The sequence below is a fragment of the Bombus pascuorum genome, chromosome 9 (assembly GCF_905332965.1).
Source record: "Bombus pascuorum chromosome 9, iyBomPasc1.1, whole genome shotgun sequence".
Taxonomy (NCBI): Eukaryota; Metazoa; Arthropoda; class Insecta; order Hymenoptera; family Apidae; genus Bombus; species Bombus pascuorum.
Genome location: NC_083496.1, coordinates 1,730,449 through 1,751,778, shown reverse-complemented (window position 1 = coordinate 1,751,778; position 21,330 = coordinate 1,730,449). Strand labels below are relative to the sequence as shown.

Here is a 21,330-nt window from a genome sequence, read left to right as displayed (position 1 = left end):
ATACGCGAAGATGGTCGGAGAAGTTGAAGGATTTAATGTATGGTAATTCCAAGTACGTCGAAGGATTTTCACGGAGCTACGGAGGATGCTCTTGTTGAATTTTAAAAGTGGATTTGATCGTGAAATTTCCTCGAGCTTTCTTCGCGGCAGCTTTTTTTCCTCGCTCAAAAACGTTGCATTCGAGCGTGCAGTCCGAGTGTGCATTTGTTCTCGTTAAGCTGATCCTTTAATGTAATTAGAAGCCGACTGCAACGGTATGTTAAATTAAATATGCTTCTTTGAAACCGTGTCTGTGCCACGCCGTAAAGTAAGAACCTTCTATCCTGCGCATTAAACCGTGAAATAATCCAAATCCGAAAATCCACCCGTACTTTGTCTCCCCTATGATGTAAAGATATCCCTAAAAACTCCAACGACGTTGTCTCTCCACTTCGAAAAATGATTATCGAACCACAGGTTCAGACACCAAACGATATTCACCACCCTAAATTCTACGATAGAATCTCTTTTCCGGCCAGAAAATTCCATGTCGATCCCTCTTTCTTTCGTTCACGTTCGCGTAACAGTTAGCAGACTTTTTCCACTGGTCTACCTCTGCACCTTTTATCCGACCAGTGGAAATCATGAAAAGGATTTACAGACGGAGTTTGAGGATCGGTAACGATGTTGCTTTTTGCTACGAATCGGTGGCAAATAAAAGTTCGCCGCGGTATAATTTCCTTTATTCGTCGTCAATCAGAGAAACTTTGATCACGAAAAAGGAAACGGGAGTAGGATTTTCCTGGCGAGTACCGCGTTACCAACGGCGAGACCACTTTCTTGATTAGACCGGCCAGTTTAAGCGGGCGAAACTATTACATTCGTTAAACGCGGTTCGGTCAGAGCGTTCGCTGAACTTTTTATGGAACCACGGTTTTTTCCGAATTTGTAGGTCGAACCTTTCGAAGGAAGCTGCTACGGAAGTACCGATTCGAGTTACGATCAAACCGATGTTTAATCTCGTTGCAAGCCTCTAACGTTAGAAGCGGTAGAAATGGCGGGAATGTTGCGGTTTTTTAAAAACATTTCGGGTAATCGCACGTCGGAAACGATATAACGAGAAATTTTGGAATTTTGCATCGTGGAAATTTGTACGTTGTTTTATGTATGATATTTGTATATTGTTTATTTGTATGTTAATAAAAAGAAATGTTTCTATTTGGTAGATCGTTCAAGACTTTCGCATAGTACCGCACGTCGTAAATTATTGTTATCAGCTCTCCTATCTGGTAATATAGTACCAACGTACGGTGAAATATCTACCATTTGCGCTGTAGAACAATGAGTAACGAAACAGAAGCGTATGCCGAAATCAATAACTAATTTATGGCGAATATTTATGATTATACGAGCTCGATAAGAAGTAATTACACGCGTTTTAGAAAATATCTATCGTAAAATCAACGCGATAAATCACATCGTACGTGTTTTGGATATTTTCCATACGAATTTATATCTACTTTTATCTACCCAATTTTTTTTTTTTTACTAATTACAAATAGATCTCTATTTGTATAATAAGTTTGAGGTAAAAAGCATTGTTTGCAAAAGCAAAGTTTATATTTCGTGCTTCGGGTAAGGAAAATATTTTTCAAAATCATAGAAAAATCAACATAGCAACGATATCGAAAATGTTTTCGATGTTTCGATCTTCGAAAGCGAGGGCGACGTTTCGCCTTTCGAAGAGAAATTCCGTTTGCCATAGTGGAAGGGCGATGAAATTTATCGGGAGCCGAGTTAATCGTACAAGCCTCGTTAGTCCCGTTATTGAGTTACACAAAATGCTGAGAGCAGCTGCACCCGTCACTTTCTGCCGTGATCAGCTAGGTGAGAGTGATAAGAAATATGATGAACGACCCGTTACAGGCGAACGGTTGACGCAGAGGATTATTGTTCAACGGTATCCGAAACGGAAGAATTCACGAGACCGTAACAAATTGTACGCGAAAAATATCTTGCGTCGTTCCATCGTGCCGAGCTGATTCTCTTCTCGCTTTACAACGAACTGCGAATTATCGTCCAGATAAGTGGATTCGATTTGTCGACCGTTCTAAAAGAATAATGGCTGAAATTTATGGCTGTAATATAAATTGCTGTCTTTAAGAATCTGAGGTTTAATCGTGTTTAACCGATGTAACGCGATGTCACTGAAACCTTCGGAACCTCCAACTCGATTCTTGCGATCCTGGTTTAAAGATGTCAATCTTCTCGATTCTTCGAAAGCAGATAATTAGTTTAAAACCGTAGACTTCCAGCTTCGATCCGTATGATCGGAGAATCGCACGAATTCGTGGCACGCTCGATGCGATACGAGCGACCAAACACTCGTTCCACGTTCCACTTGCCACAATTCGACGTTTAACGTGCGCTGAACGAATTTATCCGGTCGATCCGTTCCGCGTGACATCGCCAAGAAGCAGAGAGCAAAGGGGAAGGATGAGATTCGCCAGAAACGGGTAGCCACGACGAGTCTCCTCGCAATCATAGTAATAACAAGAGGGTAACATTCTGCAAATCGAGTCTTTCGGTTTAAGCGACAACGTCGCGACCGGTATAAGCGCCAGTTATCCCATTAAATGTTCAATTATTTCTGCCTTCCATTCCTGACGTCCGGAATTCCGGCCTGCCGTGTGCATCGGTTCACGAGGGGAAGACGAGGGGTTGGACGATGTGGGAGGCTGGAAGCGAGAGCTTAATCCCTATTCATAGACTCGATCGAGTGATTTCGAATAAATCCTTCCAGCGTTCCGCGAAATCCGCTGCAATTAAAATACTTTAATATCCTTTGGAGCACGTAGCCGCTCCGGGCGATGCCTCCTTCCAACCACATCCTTTCCACCCCCTGAGCTCGTCTTGCTTCGCTTTTAGCCTTGCGTTTCAACTCACCCTTCTCCAGATCTCGTCCTTCGCCATCCCTCGTTCTCGTTCCCGTGGATCCCAATTTCTTTTTGGAACGGGTGCTCTCTTATTAAACGAATCCCAATCCAGATGCCCGGAGGTATCGAGGAAGCACGTTCGCTTTCCTTCAAAGAGCTCTTTATCACTGTTGAAACTCCGGCAGATATTTTGACCATTCGTCTTCCAGCGATATATCATAGCACGGAGCTGGATAACTGCAGTTTTTCCTCGTGGCATACCGTGTAATATTACGACGCTTGGCCAGCGGTTCAACCAGCTCTTTGATAGTTCTCGAGACCGGCTTCCGTATTCGTCCTAGCCGTTCCGTGTTTTTGTTTCTCCATCTTTCTGCTTGTTCCTTCCACTTTTCTTTTTTTCCGAGGTTATAAATCTGACGGTAGTCGGATGTCTGATAAGCTAGAAATAATTGAAGGCTGCGCGATATATGGTTGGAAAGGAGGTCACGCGATAAGTTTAATATCCTTTCGATATACCGTGTACTTTTCCTACTACGTCGACTAACATAACCGCTGTAAACGATTTAATTTGTCAGCTATTCGTTTAACTCGTATACGATTTTTCTCCGTGTTCTTAATCACGCTCGTTTCGCCTACCATTCGCAACATACAACCAATTTTTCCAACCACTTACCATCCACTCTGACTGTACGTATCCCCAACTGGAATTCAATTTATCGATAAATATCTGTAGTCCACGTTATCCTGCCGCGAGTCGAGCCCGTTCACGAAATTTCAGCGTCACGATAAAATCGCCCACCCGGTTCGTGCCTGGAATAATCAGAGAAAACCATGCTGACGTCCGACATTGTCGTCGTAAGGACTTATCGACGTAAAAGGAAAAGAAAAAGCAGCGGCCAGCTCTCTGCCATCGGCGATACGATCAATATGTAATGATCGCTATAAAGTGGCCCGGTTAAGGGCGAGGATATTTTAAATGAAAAGAAGGATAAATTTATCACGGCCCCGTCGAACGATTTATCACGACGATACATTCGAGCTACGGACGTTCCGGAGAACGTACGAGGGCGTCAGCTGCGGCAAACCGCTCCGGGGGAAGTAGATCCCCATCCGATCATTGTTCATACGAACCTAGCATATAATGCGATGCCAGCCAGAGTCAAATATATATGTATGTCTGTTATACGTAACCTCGTTTCGGTTTTTCCTGCCAACTCCACCGTGGAACTCGTTGACGGATTCTAAATGTTCGCTTCCTTTTTGCGAGCGAAAAAATGCCACGTTTGTGATACAATCGCGTCTACCGCGGACCAACTTAAAGAGAAGATTCGAGTTTTACATACGCGAGATTTATGGCAGATTTATTCGTATTTATTTAAATTACCTATATTTCGGTAGATCTTTCACTTTTTTTCTTTTCTCTTTCTTTCGAGGCAGCAATGGTACACGCGATTACAGCAACAAAATGTGCGAACTTTCAACTAGTTTAGTGACTCCAGATAGATTTCTCTGAAAATGTATTGGCGTTTTATTTTAGACGAGTTTAGATCCAAATTTTATATATCGCCGGTCTTGTGGGTAATTTTTCTTCAACTTTTTCGTCTAAGGGAGTTCTCTAAGGACCTATATAGGGTTTCTTATTGCTACGATCGATGGTAAATGTTCCTTTTAGCAAGTTAACAACGGGCGATTTTCTTTTTAAAAAAATTATTTCAATTAGTCTTAGAACGAGCGAGAACACTGCAACGGGTCGGTATTTACGTTCACGAAGTTTTTCGATCGGCTAACTGACGTACCCGGAACTGTAAAGTCGAGCAACGCTTTTTTTAGGAATGATCGCACACGGCAAAGAAACGAGTAAACCTCGCGTAAACTCGTCTCCGTGGGAACGTTTCCTTTCGCGATCGCTCTTCTACTTTTTATTCGAACAGCGTGCAAAAAACGCAATCTGCGTTGCTTCCTCCGCGCAACTAATAGCCGGCTGTTCGAGCTTAGACGAGAATATCTCGTTTTATAAAGCGTGCCGAGTAGAATTACTCAGCTGCGTTCGTTCGAGTCGTGAAAAATCTTATTCTCGTTTTATTTCACTTAACTCCGTTCCATTCGAATCTTATTTCCACTTCATTTTACTCGAACAAAATCTTACAATCCTAATTTCTTTTCTCTCGAAAGATCTCGAGAATCTTAATCGTTTTTACCCAGCAAGCAAATCGAACAAGCAATCCGCAAATCTTGACCTCGTTCTACCAATTATCCTACTTCGTTCAACGATCGACTATGGAACACCTTGTATAAATATCCCAATTTCACTCTCAATGCATCGTACCGTTGATTACCAATTAAACTAATTATTCAAGTGAAACTATTTCAAAGTATTCGATAAGTTGGCAAGCCAAGTGGTCTAGAGCCGGTGAAACTTAACAAACGTTCTACGTTATACCAAATACTCTGTGCAACCGTTCCACGCCAATATTCCACTCTATCCGTTTTCCGGAGCTTCTCTCTCCGTTGTCTCGGTTTCAAACACGGTTCGTTTGTTTCTGAGCCAAATAGCCGGAATCCCGCATAACCCTACCGGATATATCGTGCTTGGCGGGCCAAGTCACGGGCCGCTCTTATTTCATACAAAATAGCAGGACATCTTGCTAGTCCTTCCCAGCCTATAGGTCCCGTTAACACAATCGAGCGTGTTTTGGCAACGGCACGACCTCGCTGTTTAACGAGACAGTCGGTGGTGATCCGCCCTCTGAACCATCCGAGTTTCAACCACCAAAGACCGTTATACCGGATCATACAAAAGTTTCGTCACAAAACTTCGTCGACCGAGGAGTATACACGCGAGAACGTTTTTTTCCTCGTCTCTCTCTTTTTCTTTCTCTTTTCGATTCGGTTTCTTTCAACACGGCCGTTAGCAAACTTACCCTTCTTCCTTTTTCATCTCTGTGCTTCTGTTGGTCGACGTTGTTACACATTCAGGACGTAGCACAGAGAACCAGCAGTAAATCCGACAGCTGCGTCGAATCCTGCTTTTCGTCAAATCGCATCGTGGGCGGGATAAAAACAACGAGCCAACGAAATGCCTATGGCCGGATGAAAGTTTCGCGAACGACTTCGCGAAACGGATACCAGTGGATTCCCATGCCGCTTCTTTTTCCTTGCTTCCTTTTTCTTTTCCTCGGCTTCTTTGTTTTACTCGTTCGCTCGAATAAGCCGAGCCGCGGTAGATCCTCTCGGTTCACTTTTGTTTGTTTCTTATCGTACCGCCGCCCCGCCTACTTGCAAGAAGGAAGATAGCCGAGTCGCGTGTACTAATTTGATTAACGAAAATACGATCGATACGATCGCTGAGTTTTAAGTTCCGGCTGCACGAAAGGGTTGTAGCGTCCGAAGATTTATCGTGGCCGTTCGTTTTAATCGGGATTATTGATAGGTGGAATTGCTGGGTAGTTTGATTTATCGATACTCCGGTCAATTTTCATCGTCGACGACTTATGCTTCTACTAATTTCAATTTGATATTCCATTCGACATATATCTTCAACCTGACATGGCGTAGTATATTATGAGAATACATTTCTTCCATAGAAATTCATGTAATTGCTCTCAATCTTTGTGACTAATTTTTCTATTAATCCTTTCGTATTTCTTTTCGACGTTCCAGATAAAATCCTTCAATGTTTGTTGCGAATTATCGACTAAAGAGCAACCGGTCAGGTCAAACCGATCGGTCGATATCGCGTACCTCGAATGAATTAACGCTCAAGGCAGAGGAGGTTTAATATATCGAGTGTTAGAGTAATCCAGTACTGTGTTGAACTTGTTGCATAAACGTAACGTGTGATTTCTGCTCGTGAACTGTTTTTTTTTTTTTTTTTTTTTTTATAACGTTTATTGTCCAAGAAGATGAGTATTACATGTGTATGTTATTCACAATAAACAATGAATTTCGGTTGTAGGGTGGATTAGGCAAAAGTACCGATACGCGTCGGTACGACGTAGCCATGGTCTAATATGTGTCGTGGGTTTTCGGTTTTTGCGTTTATTTTTTTGTTTTTTTGGGTTTAAGTCGCATTGGTGCGTGATTTTTGTGTATTCTTGTGTGTGTTGTATTTTGTCCTGAAACTTGGCCGCAAAACAGGACTCCTCGGTGTATTACTTTTATGCGTTGTGGGATTTTGGGGGGGGGGATGAGTGGGAAGGGGAGGGGTGCTCGTGAACTGTCCTCCTACGTTGCTGATTCTCCCTACCAGCCCTTTCCGCTGATCCTTCCCAGGGGTCTTTTACCTGACCTTGGAGTCGTTAGGGTTACGGCCACTCAAAATTCCGAACAACGTTGAAAACGAAACAGCACTAGTTTGCTGAGATACGCAGTTGATATACCAACCTATAGCGACTTAAATATCAAAATTATAAAATGATGTCTGCTGATGAACTGTCCTGCTACGTTGCTGATTCTCCCTACCAGCCCTTTCGGCTGGCCCTTTCCAGGGGTCCTTTACTTGACCTCGGAGTCGTTACGGTAGCTCGGGGAGGACGTGCAATTCGGAATTTCTTAAAGAAGGCAATGGGCCTGTTCGTGTCATAAACGGACGGCCATTTAAAATTACGAACAACGTTGAAAACGAAACAGCGCTAGTTTGCTGAGATACGTAGTTGATATACCAACGTATAGCAACTTAAATATCAAAATTATAAAATTTCGCCCGATTACCGAAAATGTTACAACTACGCGAGATTAGTTCGTTGCTAGGAAAGTACGAAAAGTACGCAAGTTTTCCTTTTACTAGCTCTGAAAGTATCAAAATTGCGCAGACTTTCTTATTTACCATGGCTTCCTATAGCAAATAATAAAATTACACGAGGTTACCTGCTCCCAGCGACCTAACCCTCGAAACAGCATCCTCTTACCCCATTGCAGGTTTCGATTCGTTGGCGCGTAATCCCGCGCGTGCAGAGATTTTTCGAAAGACAATAACGAGGCCTGTGTTGGCACCGCGCCAGCGTCGACCGCGTAATACCAACGACGCGATGCCGGTTAATCGGGTAGGAGCACGGCGCGATTCCGCGCGAGAAGCGTGCGCGTAGAATCGCCGGCGGCTCGGTCGGACGACGTGATGTTTCCACCGAGTTAATTCCCGTACCATACAGCCTCTCTGTTTGTGTTTCAGACAATGGACCACCCGTCGAGCAGAGCGACGACGGATGGCTGAACTTCACAAAAATCAGCCGCGCCGAGAGCGGCTGGTACAAATGTTACACCAGGCACATGCTCGGCATATTCACCAGTATCGGTTATTTCCTAAACGTACGCTGTGAGTATTTTTCCCATCAACGTAATTTACATATTCAGAGACTTGGCGTGCTTTCCAAACTCCTGTCAAAACTGTGAGACTTTGTTGACACTCTTACGTATTTTATTATACTTTACGAAGACTCAGGTTTCCTTTGTTAAACGCGTCTCTTACCTGTTGAGTTTCTTGGCAATTAAGCGCATTAATGCGTTCTTTGTTCGTTAGAGAAATTAGAAATTAGATTAATATCAAATTAGAAACGCGAAACTGTATACAGAATTCGATGATAATTTCACAGTTATTCTGTTCTTCTTTTCATTCTCTGTTCGACGAAATGGATAGGAGTGTGTTGGCAAGATAACCGCGTTATCGCGCAAATAAAGAGCGGAAAATTCAATTTTCAAGCGCGAGGAACGATCGATTGTAAGATAAAGTCTCGATTACATTTGTAATATATATAACGAAAATCTAGGAAGTAGTTAATTGGTACGATGTATCAAAAGAGATGCTTCAAAGATAGTCCATTCTGACGATAATGCAAAAAATAGACGATCTTTTAAAAATGAAAAGTCCCTTTTCGTTTTCGTACATTATGGAAATACAGGTTTGATCGCGAAGTAAGATCGCGAAATGTCTTTGTGTTATCCATTTTATTTGTCAATTGTTACGATATCGAATTAAATAAAGACGCTAAAAATCGCGTTGAAATCTATCGGTGTCTATAGCTAACGAATGGATTTATTGAGCGGGCTATGGAACGACCATTTCGTTCCATAACAATGAAAAGGTTAAAAATAGAATAAGTAGAGCAGCTGTACGAGCCGATAAAGGGTATAGTAATATTAGAAATTAATGGAAATCGCGGGCCGCGTTGCACGGTTGTTTGAGTTATGAGAGCGATTGAATCGGGAGTCTCGTTCGTCGAAACGATCCACCGAGTCTTCGAAATGCGATATGTTTGCGTCATCGGCGAAGATTTATGTTATTAAACGGCCGTGGTAAAGGCGATTCAAAATTGCCTTAAAATTTCGACAGAAAATCCATTTTCTAGTCTACGCGTATTGCCTGCTCCTGAAGAGATAATTTACCATTTTATATTACGATTTCGTTTCGTTCTCGACCGAATGAGATAAATGTTGCGCTACTTCATCGTTTATGCATCGAAATATTTGTCTTCTACGAAATCTTTTATTCGTTAAAAAAACGTTTCTATCGCAAAAATCGCGTTGGGACTTGATCGATCTAACAAATCCATATTGACGTAAAATTAAACGCTATTTTTACCAAGTACCATACAAGTCGAGAAAACACATTTTTTAAACGTAATGATTTGCAAGAAATCTCAAAGGAAACGATTAGAATATTTAAAGCATTAAAAACCATGAAGCAACAAATAACACGAAAAAACGCTTCACTCGTACGGGAAGTAAATATCTTGGAGGAAATCGCGATCCATAGAAATGCAAAGGAGAAGAGTAGGTAATCGTGGAGCGAAGATGGGAAAGAGTATCGCCTCTCCTAAAGAGCAACAGACATTCTCGCTAATTCGGAATGCAAGAGGGATGGTGGTCGTCGCAGCCGATAACCGGAAACCATAGTCATTTGTCAAGTACGGAAACCACCGAGCCAACCGGAAATTATCCGTGCCCTGTCGTGAAAATTTGCAAATTTCCTACCCAGCCTTGGACCCCGTACGACCTTCCATCTTGCCATTATAACCCGTGGAAGAGAGGAGAGGGTGGCAGAATCCCCCTCGAACCTTCGAGTTTCCTCCTTTTCCACTTCCTCTGCCCCTTTCCGCCTCTTCAGCTCCAGCTTCCGCTCGCACCGTCGACCGACGGGATCCTGGATACGGGTTTCCGAGCACCTAATCTCTACGCAATTTAGATGGCTCGAGTGCACCTATAAACCAGCCATCCCCTGTAAGGAATTATCGATTACAGCGCAACCGCGTCCTGTTCGAATCTCCTAGCCGGATTACTTATCCGTGGATAACGTCTAGCAGGATTTTAAACGGCGAACACCAATTTCGTGCAATCATAGATAACGTACGTTTCAGAGTGGCGGAGAGAGCAAACGGTGGATTTCGGAAACGCTCGGATCGATCGAATTGTGTTGTTTAGGAAATTGATTCTCGATGCTAGGCGGTCGCTTTCCGTGATTGCTGTCGCGTTTAGGAAAAGCGAAACATCCAAATCGAACGTTTGTCTAAATTTGAGAAACACAGTATTGTAGTATCGTGGACAAAAAGGCCTAAAAATATCGACTGAACCATAAACATTGTCGCGAGCCGAGGTACCGACAGGCCCATCGATGTGTCGCCGGTCCTTTAGCTGAAGAGTTTCGTGGAAAAAAGGCCTGCGTGACTCTGGCCGCGAGCGGTTGCGTAACACGTGCGTGGTGAGACTAAGACAAAGGGACGAAAGGGATGCTAAGGCAGAGAGACAAATTCACAGTCAGTGTCAGTGGAGAAGTCAGGGAATGCGAGTCGCGTTGTCGATATAAAGTTGCTAGCGTTGTCGAGAGAGAGAGCGTTGGATCCGTTGTGACGAGAGTTTTTTTTTTTTTATAGTTTATTTTGGTTTTTACAATTTGTCCTGAAGGACATTTGGTAAAGTGTTATATCTCATTGGTAATAAAAAAAAATAAAATAAAAATAAATATAGCACGTGGGTGGCTACCCCCAGCGGGGTGCCAACTTTGTGTTTTTTAAGTTATATCTTTTATGAGTTGTGATGAGAGTTGGCAATTAGTTATTGAGTTGTCTGAAGTATAGTACGTTATTGAGATTAGTTCATGTTAAATAACCATCGTTTCCTGTCTCATCAACATCTGTATCAATCGATTCTTTGTAAATAAACCATCATTTAATTATTATTAAGTAGTACATTCCCGATAGTACAGTATGTTTCGTTGCAAATTTCTAGATTTGGGGCATTCTCGTGCTACAGCTAAAGTTCTGTCCGTCATCGGATACGATAGGTATCTGAAAAAGACGCGGTTAGTGAAAGGGAGGAGGTGGAGATACCTTCGAAAGGTAGTGGTTAGTTAGCAGTTTGGTTGGCCTATCAGTTACCAATCAGTCGTGAAACATAATACATTATACGGAGTCAAAAGCAATTGGGCTTCCAACAATCGACATCCGAAGTACTTAAGCTCTCGACAGCGTAACGAACAACAAGGTTGAAGTTACGTATAGTTTCAAAGACGGATAGCTGCGGATTGATCGTTGAATAGAAACGTTAAAGAATGCTTTAGTTTCCGAGATCTCTTGAACGAGCTTCGACTATGGATAATATTTCAATTGCAACGTGTCAGATCGCACGAGGTGTATTTATGTAAAACAAACTATCTACGTGTGTAGATTTCAAATCCAGAATGTAAAAAAGTTACGATTCACCGAGGCTCGAAAACATGCCGGGAAAACTCCTCTCGAAAATTGTTCGGCAGCAGATAAAACGTCGATGCGTGGCACAATACGCGCTCGAGTATTTTTATATTTTTCCAGGATGAACGACGAGTCGGTTCAACGCACATGAGATCACGACGCATGGATCCCATCGATGCGGTGAATCGCGACAGAATTGCCCGCATCGAGGATCAAAGCGCGCGTCAGTCGGAATTTCCGGTGATAGATCAAATTCGTAGGTAACGAGAATCGCCATTAAAAAACAGAGATTCTCCGTACACTCGCGTATTCGCGAACGCGCGTGCATTCAGGAAGTTAACAAAGAAAAAGTGGAAACTCTTCCCTTCACCCCTTAATCTCCCACCCTTCTCTCAGTGTACCCGCTGTTTGTTATAGCGTCACGACTGTGTTTGCTGTAAAATTCCGAACAAACTACAAGACAAACGAGGTATAGCCAGCGAGCCGACCGGGGCTTGAGGGAGGGTGTAAAAGCCTCCTATCGTCGCATCCACCACTTTGATCCCTTTGTTTTGTTATAGGATGAGCCAGAGGATCAGCTTGCTAACTCAAAGGACTGCTCTCTTTCTCCATCCCCTTCGACTATCCCCACCATCGTTTTCGTTTCGTCCGCCTCTTTGCCCTTCTTTCCTCTCTTCCTTTTGTTTCCCTCTTCCTCTCCCTCCAACCAATTCCACCCTATCTACCGACGTTCTAATTCTCCTCTCGGAGAGAAGATAGCCCGGCCGCGACATCACCAACCCCTCGACACCCTTTCTCCTCGTAATTGTGGACACAGCGTTAGCTCGCAGCAGAGCAAACGATCGCGCACATATAATTCCGCAGGTAGAATTGGGAAAGGAAAGGCACACCGATGCGAGCGTCATCGGTGTCCGTCCTATCTTCCCTTGCCCTCGTTCTCCGGCAAAAGATTTTCTCCCGAAGCTCACACGTGGATACGCCACTTCTACCTTGAACTTTATCCTCGGTACGTGCGTGCGATTCCTGATGCGCGACCACCTCGTTCTTATCGATGACAACGACCGGTCGGATTTCAGGATCGCTTTAAAATACCTCTGGATACGAATGCGAGTCGCGTGCCCGAGAATCGCGAGCACGCGCTCGCCTCTGATATGTCGAGGCCATTGGAAAAATTGAAATCTGTAATTTTCTTCACCCTGTAGCGAATATCCAAAGACGCCACTTTTCTGGAAAATATATTTTCCACGTTAAATTGTACGGATGGGAAGTTTGGAACGAACGTAGCAAGAAACTCGGCGTTTGAAATAAGTTCGAAGACTCGATGGTTCGAATATTCGAAACGTTATCGTGCTCTGTCTAATTTCGTACATTTATTAAATAAATCCTTACGTGTTTGTATCTATCTCTACCTGTCCTTCCGTTGCTTTTATTCCTGGCTAACATTTATCCTTCAAATCATCGTTTAGATGATCCAGACATGGAAACGGAAGCGGAAGCGTTGAACGGCGAGGCCACCGATTCCCGAAAGATGGAAGTTCAGATCGGGGGTGCGGTGACTCTGGAGTGCGACGGTGGCTGTTGGGGGCACGGTCCTGGAATGGATCCAGTCGGTGGTCCCGGCCCATTAGCTCTGAGTCGAGTCGTTTACCAGGAAGCTGGCGAGTATCGCTGCGTCGCACCTGACAGAAAAATGCAAGACACCTGGCGTGCCCAACTTCCCTATCACATCAAGGTCACTGGTAAGTCTCGATATACCAGCACGATTATTTCTATTATGTCATCGTCGTTCTTCCTCTTATTGTTACCGTTTTGATTAAAAGTCTGGAATTCTCAAGATCACGCTGATGTCTGATCAACGGCATCCGTAACTCGCTTGTCTGACATGTGATGGACCATTGCTACTTATGGCAATAAGTATAGGTTTACTCTACTGCTGTGCCGATCGTATTTGTTCCAATAAGTGTCGATCAATTATCAGGTTAACTGGAGGAAATGAATTGGTTTCTTACTCGAATTGTTAATAATATCTCTTGTTATTTCTTTATTCACAGGTAGGATCATATTAGCTATTATTTTATTCTTTGGATAAATCTATCACACCTTTCTGAGCCGGGAAACCTTTATTGCACTTTCTTACATGGACTAGGGATAAAAACAAAAGAACATCTTAAACCTATCGATTAAATCTATCGATTGTATCTACAACTATCTTCTAGTTACTATTTATCGCAACTAGCGCATCTGCATACGAATGGCGAGCGCGAGCTCACGTTGTCATTTTCAACAATATCTCGGTGTAATAAGTTATTCTCTCGACGTATTATGTTTCCAACGTATCGTTATACGATATTTATGATCGGAATGCATTGAAATTCACCAAATTAATTTCTAGCGATTAACTTTCGAGTCTACGATTATAGGAGTTTCCGACTAATGAACGACCTAGTTACCGGGTTAAGGAGAACCTTTACTCCTTTCCTCTTTAAGGAAATATAAATCTGCTCCTCCCTACCTATGTGAAAAATAATATCACCGTTCCTTTAATACGATTAATTTGATAAAACGCGGTAGATCGTGCTGGATTAAGTTTAATTTAAATAAAACAAAGGACGACCTTGAATAACGGAAACCATCGATAATCAGTGTGAAGAAGGAGTGGGTTAATTTACCAGGAGGGCGGCTAATTCAAAGCTTATCGTCATTAGTCACTATCATGAGACTAACCCTCTTTCGTACCGCCTCAATGGAATTATCCAATTTTCTCCAATAATTGCTCGCGTGCACCCTTCGACAACCACCTAATTGCAAGACTTATGAACGCACTTTAGATAAATTACGTTTGATCCTCGGCAGACTGAGTCCGCCAATTTGAACGATTACTTTCTCGTAGACCACTTTTCCTGCCTTTCGTTTTCGCTCCTTTCGACTTAATCGTTTATCTATTTTTCCAAATTTCTCCCGAGAACGCGCGAAACCAGCGCGTATTTTTTTTACTTTTTTTATTTTTTTACTCCGCAGTATAAATAACCATTAGCCAACGGCCTCTTTTAAATTGTTCATATTCATTAAGCTTTTTTTTCGTGTATTCGTGACCGTTGTATATTTTTTCTGTATTTCTGAATATTTACACGAGTAACCCACGTAGGAAAAGCGAGACGAGAGAATTAGAATATTCCACCGCACGTTCTACAACCTCTTCTATTTTTTCCTTCCTTTTTCTCTCTCCTTTTCTTTTACTTTTTTCATTCCCCTAACATTATTATCGTCCTTCACGATGCTGCAACCGATGGTTTTTCCTTTCCTCCTTTCTCCGGCGATATATCGCGTGTAACACCGAGGAAAACGTGTCCTTCCCTCCGCTATGCAATATGCGATGAGTTTGTTGTTCCATAAACGCATTCTTACGCTCGACGTTAAGCGAATTTTCAACCGAAGAGCAGCAGCTTCTTTGAGAAATCAATCGACGCGCTCGCGTCGTTAAATACTTGGATAGATTGCCTGTAGGAGAAAAATTAATTAAAGCGAGGTAAACGCGGTCATTAAATCGGTGTGAAACGGGCTTAAGAATGGACGGCGAACGAAATTGAACGTGCGACGACAGGTTTGACGATCGTCAAATGGAATTACCTTGTTTCTACCATTGTTATACCGCTAACTTTGCTCTACGATAATTCTCCGAGTTATGTATAGCATAAATTCCTCGTAGTAATTGTAGGAATCCTTGATCAGTGAATAGTGGGATCGAGAATTTATATAATTCCAAGAATTTTTAATACAGTGATCGTATAACGCGGGAATTTAAATAACCTGAAAAATTAAAAATTCTCCATGTCCCCTACTTGGGGAAAATACATACAAGAACCGAGGTAATTCTAACGTATCTGTGAGCTTTAAAAATGCCAAATTCGAGTGGAAAATTTTCAAACTTTTGCAATTAATAGCCTTTACATCTAATCGTTATTTCAAATAATTCCAAGATCGTCCAATGTAAAAACCGTATTAAAAGAAACAAGGATCTATAAATAATAGCAAAAGTTCGTAGTTGAAAAATCATTTATCCAAGAATCGAGACAGTTCTAAAAATCCCTCGTCCACAGACTGTAAAATAGAAACTCTAAGCAATCCCGAAAACGTCCAATCTAAAAATCCCGTTGGAAGAAACAAGAATTTTGAATAAATCCGAAGATCGACGTTCTGGTCGTTTTCACGTGAGTGGTCACGTTCCCCCATAGTATCTTTCTTCGGAATGACGGATATTCGACTTCTCGAAGGGTGGACTTCGATGAGAGGGAAAGAGAAAAGTCGAGTCAATGGTAACAAGAGCAGGGCCTTCGTCGTCGTGCGACTTCTGTTTGATCTTGGAAATACGCGTGTCTATGTGTAGAAACATAGGTGGGATGCGCACGTGTACATTCGAAGACCCGTTTTCCCCTGGTAAGGGCGCGGAAAACAAGTTTATGACGCGGAATGGGAATTGGTGCGTCGTAAAGGCTGTTTCGTACGCACCATGTCCTGTGGAAATGATCCTAGCCCATTTTGAGGGGGTGAGAAACTGAATCTTCCCACTACACGTTGGAAATTGTACAACTACGATAGTTTCATGGTTTTAACATTGTCAAACGATTCTAAGTTGTTCACGTTATACGGTTAGTTTATATTTCAAAGGATAGCAGTGTTTAAAATCTCGTAGTTTATTTCTGCTGAAGAAAGAAGATTTTCTAGGCTTTATTTTTCTGGTTTTCTCGTTTGAAATTTTTTCGTTTTCTCTTCAAACGAATGAGGTTTCCAGTTGTAGACTAGACAACAAGAAACCATGTAAGAACTTGCTTCATGTGTAAGATGATTTTCGACGTATTCGACTTCCAGTGGGGTGTAAAATAAACGAGTTCGTAATTAACAAGAAATCAATTGTACAAAAATAATATACGAACGAAATATCGCGATAAATTTTAAAACAAAAATCAACGTTCTCCTTTATCCAAACTCGACCTACTTTATTCCACGTTTTGCATCCTTCCTGATATTTCTATGGTTTAATTCACATCTAATCTGGAGGATACAACTTTTACGACCATCGGAAACAAAGTATCTGCGAGGTAGCGTAACATCCTCTTTTTCCAAGGCCATAAAACGTCGATGATGTAACAAGAAGCAGCATCGCAAACATACGAATTGCGATTCAAGCATCGTATACCCGAAGAACACGATAATCCGACCTTAATAAGAATGTTCTTCGCGACTGCTTGTCCGGAGAGTTGGATAGCCGCGAATGAAAATGACGCGGGATTATAAGAACGAGAACCGGGCGGATATCGGGCAAGAGGAGCGAGAAGACAGGAAACTTTGAGAACGTTTAACTTCTCCGTTCTTTCACCGAGCTCTAGGCAAAGTAGTTCGAAACGGAAACCGATCGTTTGTCGTTTCTGACAGATTATCGAGGGTCAACGTCCAGCACTCCAGGTGGAAAAGCAATGTACGCTTCCCGGAGTATTAGAATCTGATTCAAAACCAAATCGTTAGTGGAATTGACTATTATAAGTTTGTACGCCGAGTGCCGGCTTGGTAAGAGAGTTGAAACCAACAGCATTTCCTAATGAATTTCTCCATCTAGCCAAATATTTTACGTCAGATTCTACCTTTGAATCAGCTAACCGACTAAATAATTCTTTAAAAAATAATCGCCATACGTTTTGTCTGATGATAGGATTATTAAATTAACGACGAAGAAGATTTTAAATGTCAATTAATCGTAGACGCGAAAGAAAGGCAAGATTCGATGACGACAAAAATGACATTGTTAATATCCATTGTTAATATCCAAACTACGATACAAGAGAGTTTTCGAGTTTTCAAACGTAAATTGCAAGCTAAACACCGAAAGATTTTAAACGTTTTTAAATTTCAAAATCCGAAAGTTTAAATTTCTGAAAAAATGTAATTAAATGTTCCAAAGGTATAATCCTTTAACGTTTGAATCTCAGCATTTGCGCATAAATTTCCTCTCTAAAGTATCGTACTAGATCCAAACCGATCGAACGTTTCTTTAATACCCGTCACAGAGCGCATTCCGCGCACTATCTTTGTCCACGTTGCTTACACATCGATGATAAATGCAGATTCTTCTTTGCAAGCCGCAATCGTTGGCCTTTTCTCATTCTACGGTCTGCGGAAGCCTTTGCTTGCTATCCAGCCCGAGGCAATCGCTGAAGCAATCTCGACTTCTTATTGATTGCAGCTCAGGCAACTCGTGCGTGTAAGGGGCTCAGCCAGTCGAACGGTATCCTCGGGATTTTAAAATCGTTTCCCTGGATTGAACAAGGGGACGCCGCGGGAATCATCCTATCGCGAATTGTCTCGATTTCTCTGCTTGTTTTTTTCTTCCTCCGCTTCTCTTCTTGTTGCGAGTTGGAAAAACAACCGAACGAACCATTTTAATTCCTTCTGCAAATTATCGATTTTCTGTGCAAACATCGAAGAGACCGACAAATTTTGTACGTTCTTGGAATACGTGGAATGAAAAGAATATCGCGGGGAAAATACAGCGAAGTTTGTTGGTTATATAAAACGTCAAGTTCCGATTTTTACGACTGCCCAGTGTTGACTTCCAACAAGGTTTCTCGCTTATTTCATTTTTTCCCTTTGATGTGTACGCGCTTTGGTAAACTTTGCAAAAAGTAGATTAATATTAGAAATGTATTAAAAATAAACGAATAGAAAAATATCGAAAGGCGCGATAAATTACTGTAATTTATAATATATTCGTTATTTACTTTTTCTCTCTTTTCTTTTTTTCTTTATTCCTATTTCATAAACCCAGGCGCGTAGAACGAAGCGTGCAACGAATATGCTTTGGATAACGTGCACTTGGATTCCAAGATCCGCTTTTATAAATATTGCAGTCAATATTTCTTATCGGTGTTTCATATATTTCTCAAAAGTTCGCGGTTCTTGACTTTGCCCGAGTTATTCGTTCGTAGAAAATCGCGTTTTTCCTGCGTCCGAAAAACATAGCGAACGTGTTTTTTCGAATTCGTTATCGTAAGAAAATTCTATGATCCTACGGAAGAAAAACCGTTTCTCTTCTTTAGGTAGATGGTTCGGTTAAACGTTTGGAGAAAAAACAGTTGCAAAATATTCGAGAATGTAGAAGAAGTCGTAGGAGCAAGGAGAAGTTTCGTGTTGGACCGAATTGTGGCCGCAATAAAACTACATTATGCTCCTGGTTCTTACGTTAGTTGGCTCTCTGGAACTCTACGACACGTTCGCGATAATTTCCCCACGAAATTGCGAACTGCTGCCTGCACGGGACACACTTTCGCAGTTTTACATGGTCGTGGTCGTTTATCATTAGACGAGCAGGAGTTTTGGGATTAAAATCTTTTTAAAGGAAAGAAAAATGGGAGGAAAGGAAACGAATGAAAGAAAAAGGTTGAGAAATAGAGAGAGGGAGAGAGAGGGGAATTATAACGAATTTTCGTCGCGAGTCACGAAAGATTAAACAACCTGTTGTTAATTAAGGTTCTCGGGAAATTTGCAGTTGAACGCTTTTCACGAGTAATTCGAGGAAAATTAGTAACCCGTCGTTGATTAAATCAAGTTAGACACTTGCTGATTTATGGACGCTCGTTTCGTACCGTGAAATGAAACTCGAAAAGGATGCAGTTTCCGAAAACAGTCGAGATCATTGAAACTAGGAATTTTACTCGCTGTGATGTATCGTTGTAAATTTGTTTCTTGAAATTTTCTTTCCACTTTAATTAACGGTATCGAAGAAATATTTTAAGGAGAAGAAGCAGTAACTGTCTACCATGTGAAATTAAATATTTCTTAATTTAATTTCGCTGGTCAAAATTTCCTAGTCTAGCTATTGTAACATTTTCATCTGAAATTATCAGTGTTTACATTAACTCTTTACGGCCACTCGAATTAGTTCAGTCAAATGACGTTTCTCCACCGCTTTACGCGAACATCGTTATATTCTGGCATTTTCGATCTAATTTCTCTAAACTTGATTCGTTGAAATATCTTTGTGAAGACACTACGATCATTTAATTTAAACCTTAATGTTCACTCATACAACAGATGTAATTAATATTTATCATTTCCAGAAGACCGGAGAATAGCAGGTTTAATCTTAATCGAAGATTAATTTCCAGAAACTGATTTAAAACTTCGTTCGCGAGTATTCAGAAACTTTATGCTTGACTTCCAACTTCGTTTCTCAATGTACTTTGTGAAACGAAATCGCTAAACAATTTTTAATCGATATTCATTTTCTTCTTCCTGAAAATATTCATCAATTTCCTTGAGAAAACGAATAATTGGAGCGCAAAACTTCCTCGACTGTCTTCGCGAATGTCTGATTTACATAAAATTGTATCTTTAAACCTACTCCACACTTTTAATTCATTAGTATCGATTTCTAAAACGCGAGGAACGTCGTAATAATTACGTATTAATATAATATAATATGTAATATTAACGTGTTAATTACATCTTTTGTTCACATCCCCGAAAAACAGAGAAGAATTCCTCGTAAAGAACATTCGACGATAATACTCGAGGGAATCTTTAAGAAAAAAAGATACGAAGAAAAAAGATCTGTGCGTTGATTGACGTACTTTTAGACAGAAATTCATCGTGGCTGTTTCTCGGGAAAGGAGAGGACGATAACTGGATTGCTTAGCTCGACAACCGAGGTTATTTCTTCGGTTACGTACGGCTCGTTAAGCGTTCGTTAAATGTTCACGCTGCGCCGAGCTAAGACATGCACCGTTTTTCGTCTCCTTTTCACCGGGCCGCAAGTTTATTTAAGCGCCGCCACGGGAACTTATATAATAACAAGTTAAAGTGCTATACACCGCTCCGTAAGTGGCTTTTACCGAGGATTATCTTGCTTCACCTGGATCCCGTCAGGTTACCGCCGAAACACAAACATTGGTCGCGGATAGTACACCTCCTTGCTTTGAATTCGCGTGTGTGCTTTGCAATTTCAATCGACGTTACACGTTAGTCCATCTATGTATGTATAGCGTAACATGTTGCAAGGAAAAATGATTTAGAGACATTTTTTGATTTTCCGCTTTCCTTCGGACTTGCGTTGTTTCAAACAGTTTAATACATTTTTCCTTTAAAAAGAAATATAATATTTTTTCCATTTCTTTTTTCATCAATTCAACCTTGGCATTACTTAGAAGGAAATAAGACGTACCTTCGAGCACGCCTTCTTTTTAATGAAATTACCGTCGCAAATACACTTGACTCGTCCGAACTAAATTAACACGCTAACAATTTCCTTCCCCTTTCTTGCGTAACAAGCCCAAGCCATAGTAGGAAGCCGGAGACAGAACGAGAGGACTATTCGCTAAGCTCCCTATTCGGTATCCTCCGTATAATAATGTCTTTCGGTATCTCGTGGTTCGAATCTAAATTTAAATTGCTCAAACACTTTCTGCCGTGTTCAGATACCTATCTAAAATTGTTGCTTTAATATCGACCTCGCGTTTTCCCATTAAAGAATAATCGAGCGCTTGAATCTCGATTGTTGGCAGAGAATCGTCAAGTAAAATTTCTAATTAACCACCCGTCCCGCAACATTCTCACCCAAAATTTCATTGTAACAAGCTACGATCGTAAGAGTGTCGAACTTCTGTTCGCCCAAATAACCGTCTTTCGTAGCTACGTCTGGTAAAGCATGGCAAAGACCGATACCACGATTTCATATTTGCATGGTTAAT

The 21,330-nt window shown here is 41.5% G+C and overlaps 1 protein-coding gene across 1 annotated transcript in view; it reads left to right on the top strand.

Annotated features, from left to right (window-relative positions):
• The window catches only part of LOC132910274 (B-cell receptor CD22), a 342,114-nt gene that overhangs the window by 248,650 nt on the left and 72,134 nt on the right, over nucleotides 1-21,330 (top strand). The window contains exons 8-9 of the mRNA XM_060965833.1: nucleotides 8,083-8,226; nucleotides 13,060-13,332. Coding sequence (XP_060821816.1) covers nucleotides 8,083-8,226; nucleotides 13,060-13,332 — 417 coding nt within the window. The remainder of the gene's footprint in view (nucleotides 1-8,082; nucleotides 8,227-13,059; nucleotides 13,333-21,330) is intronic.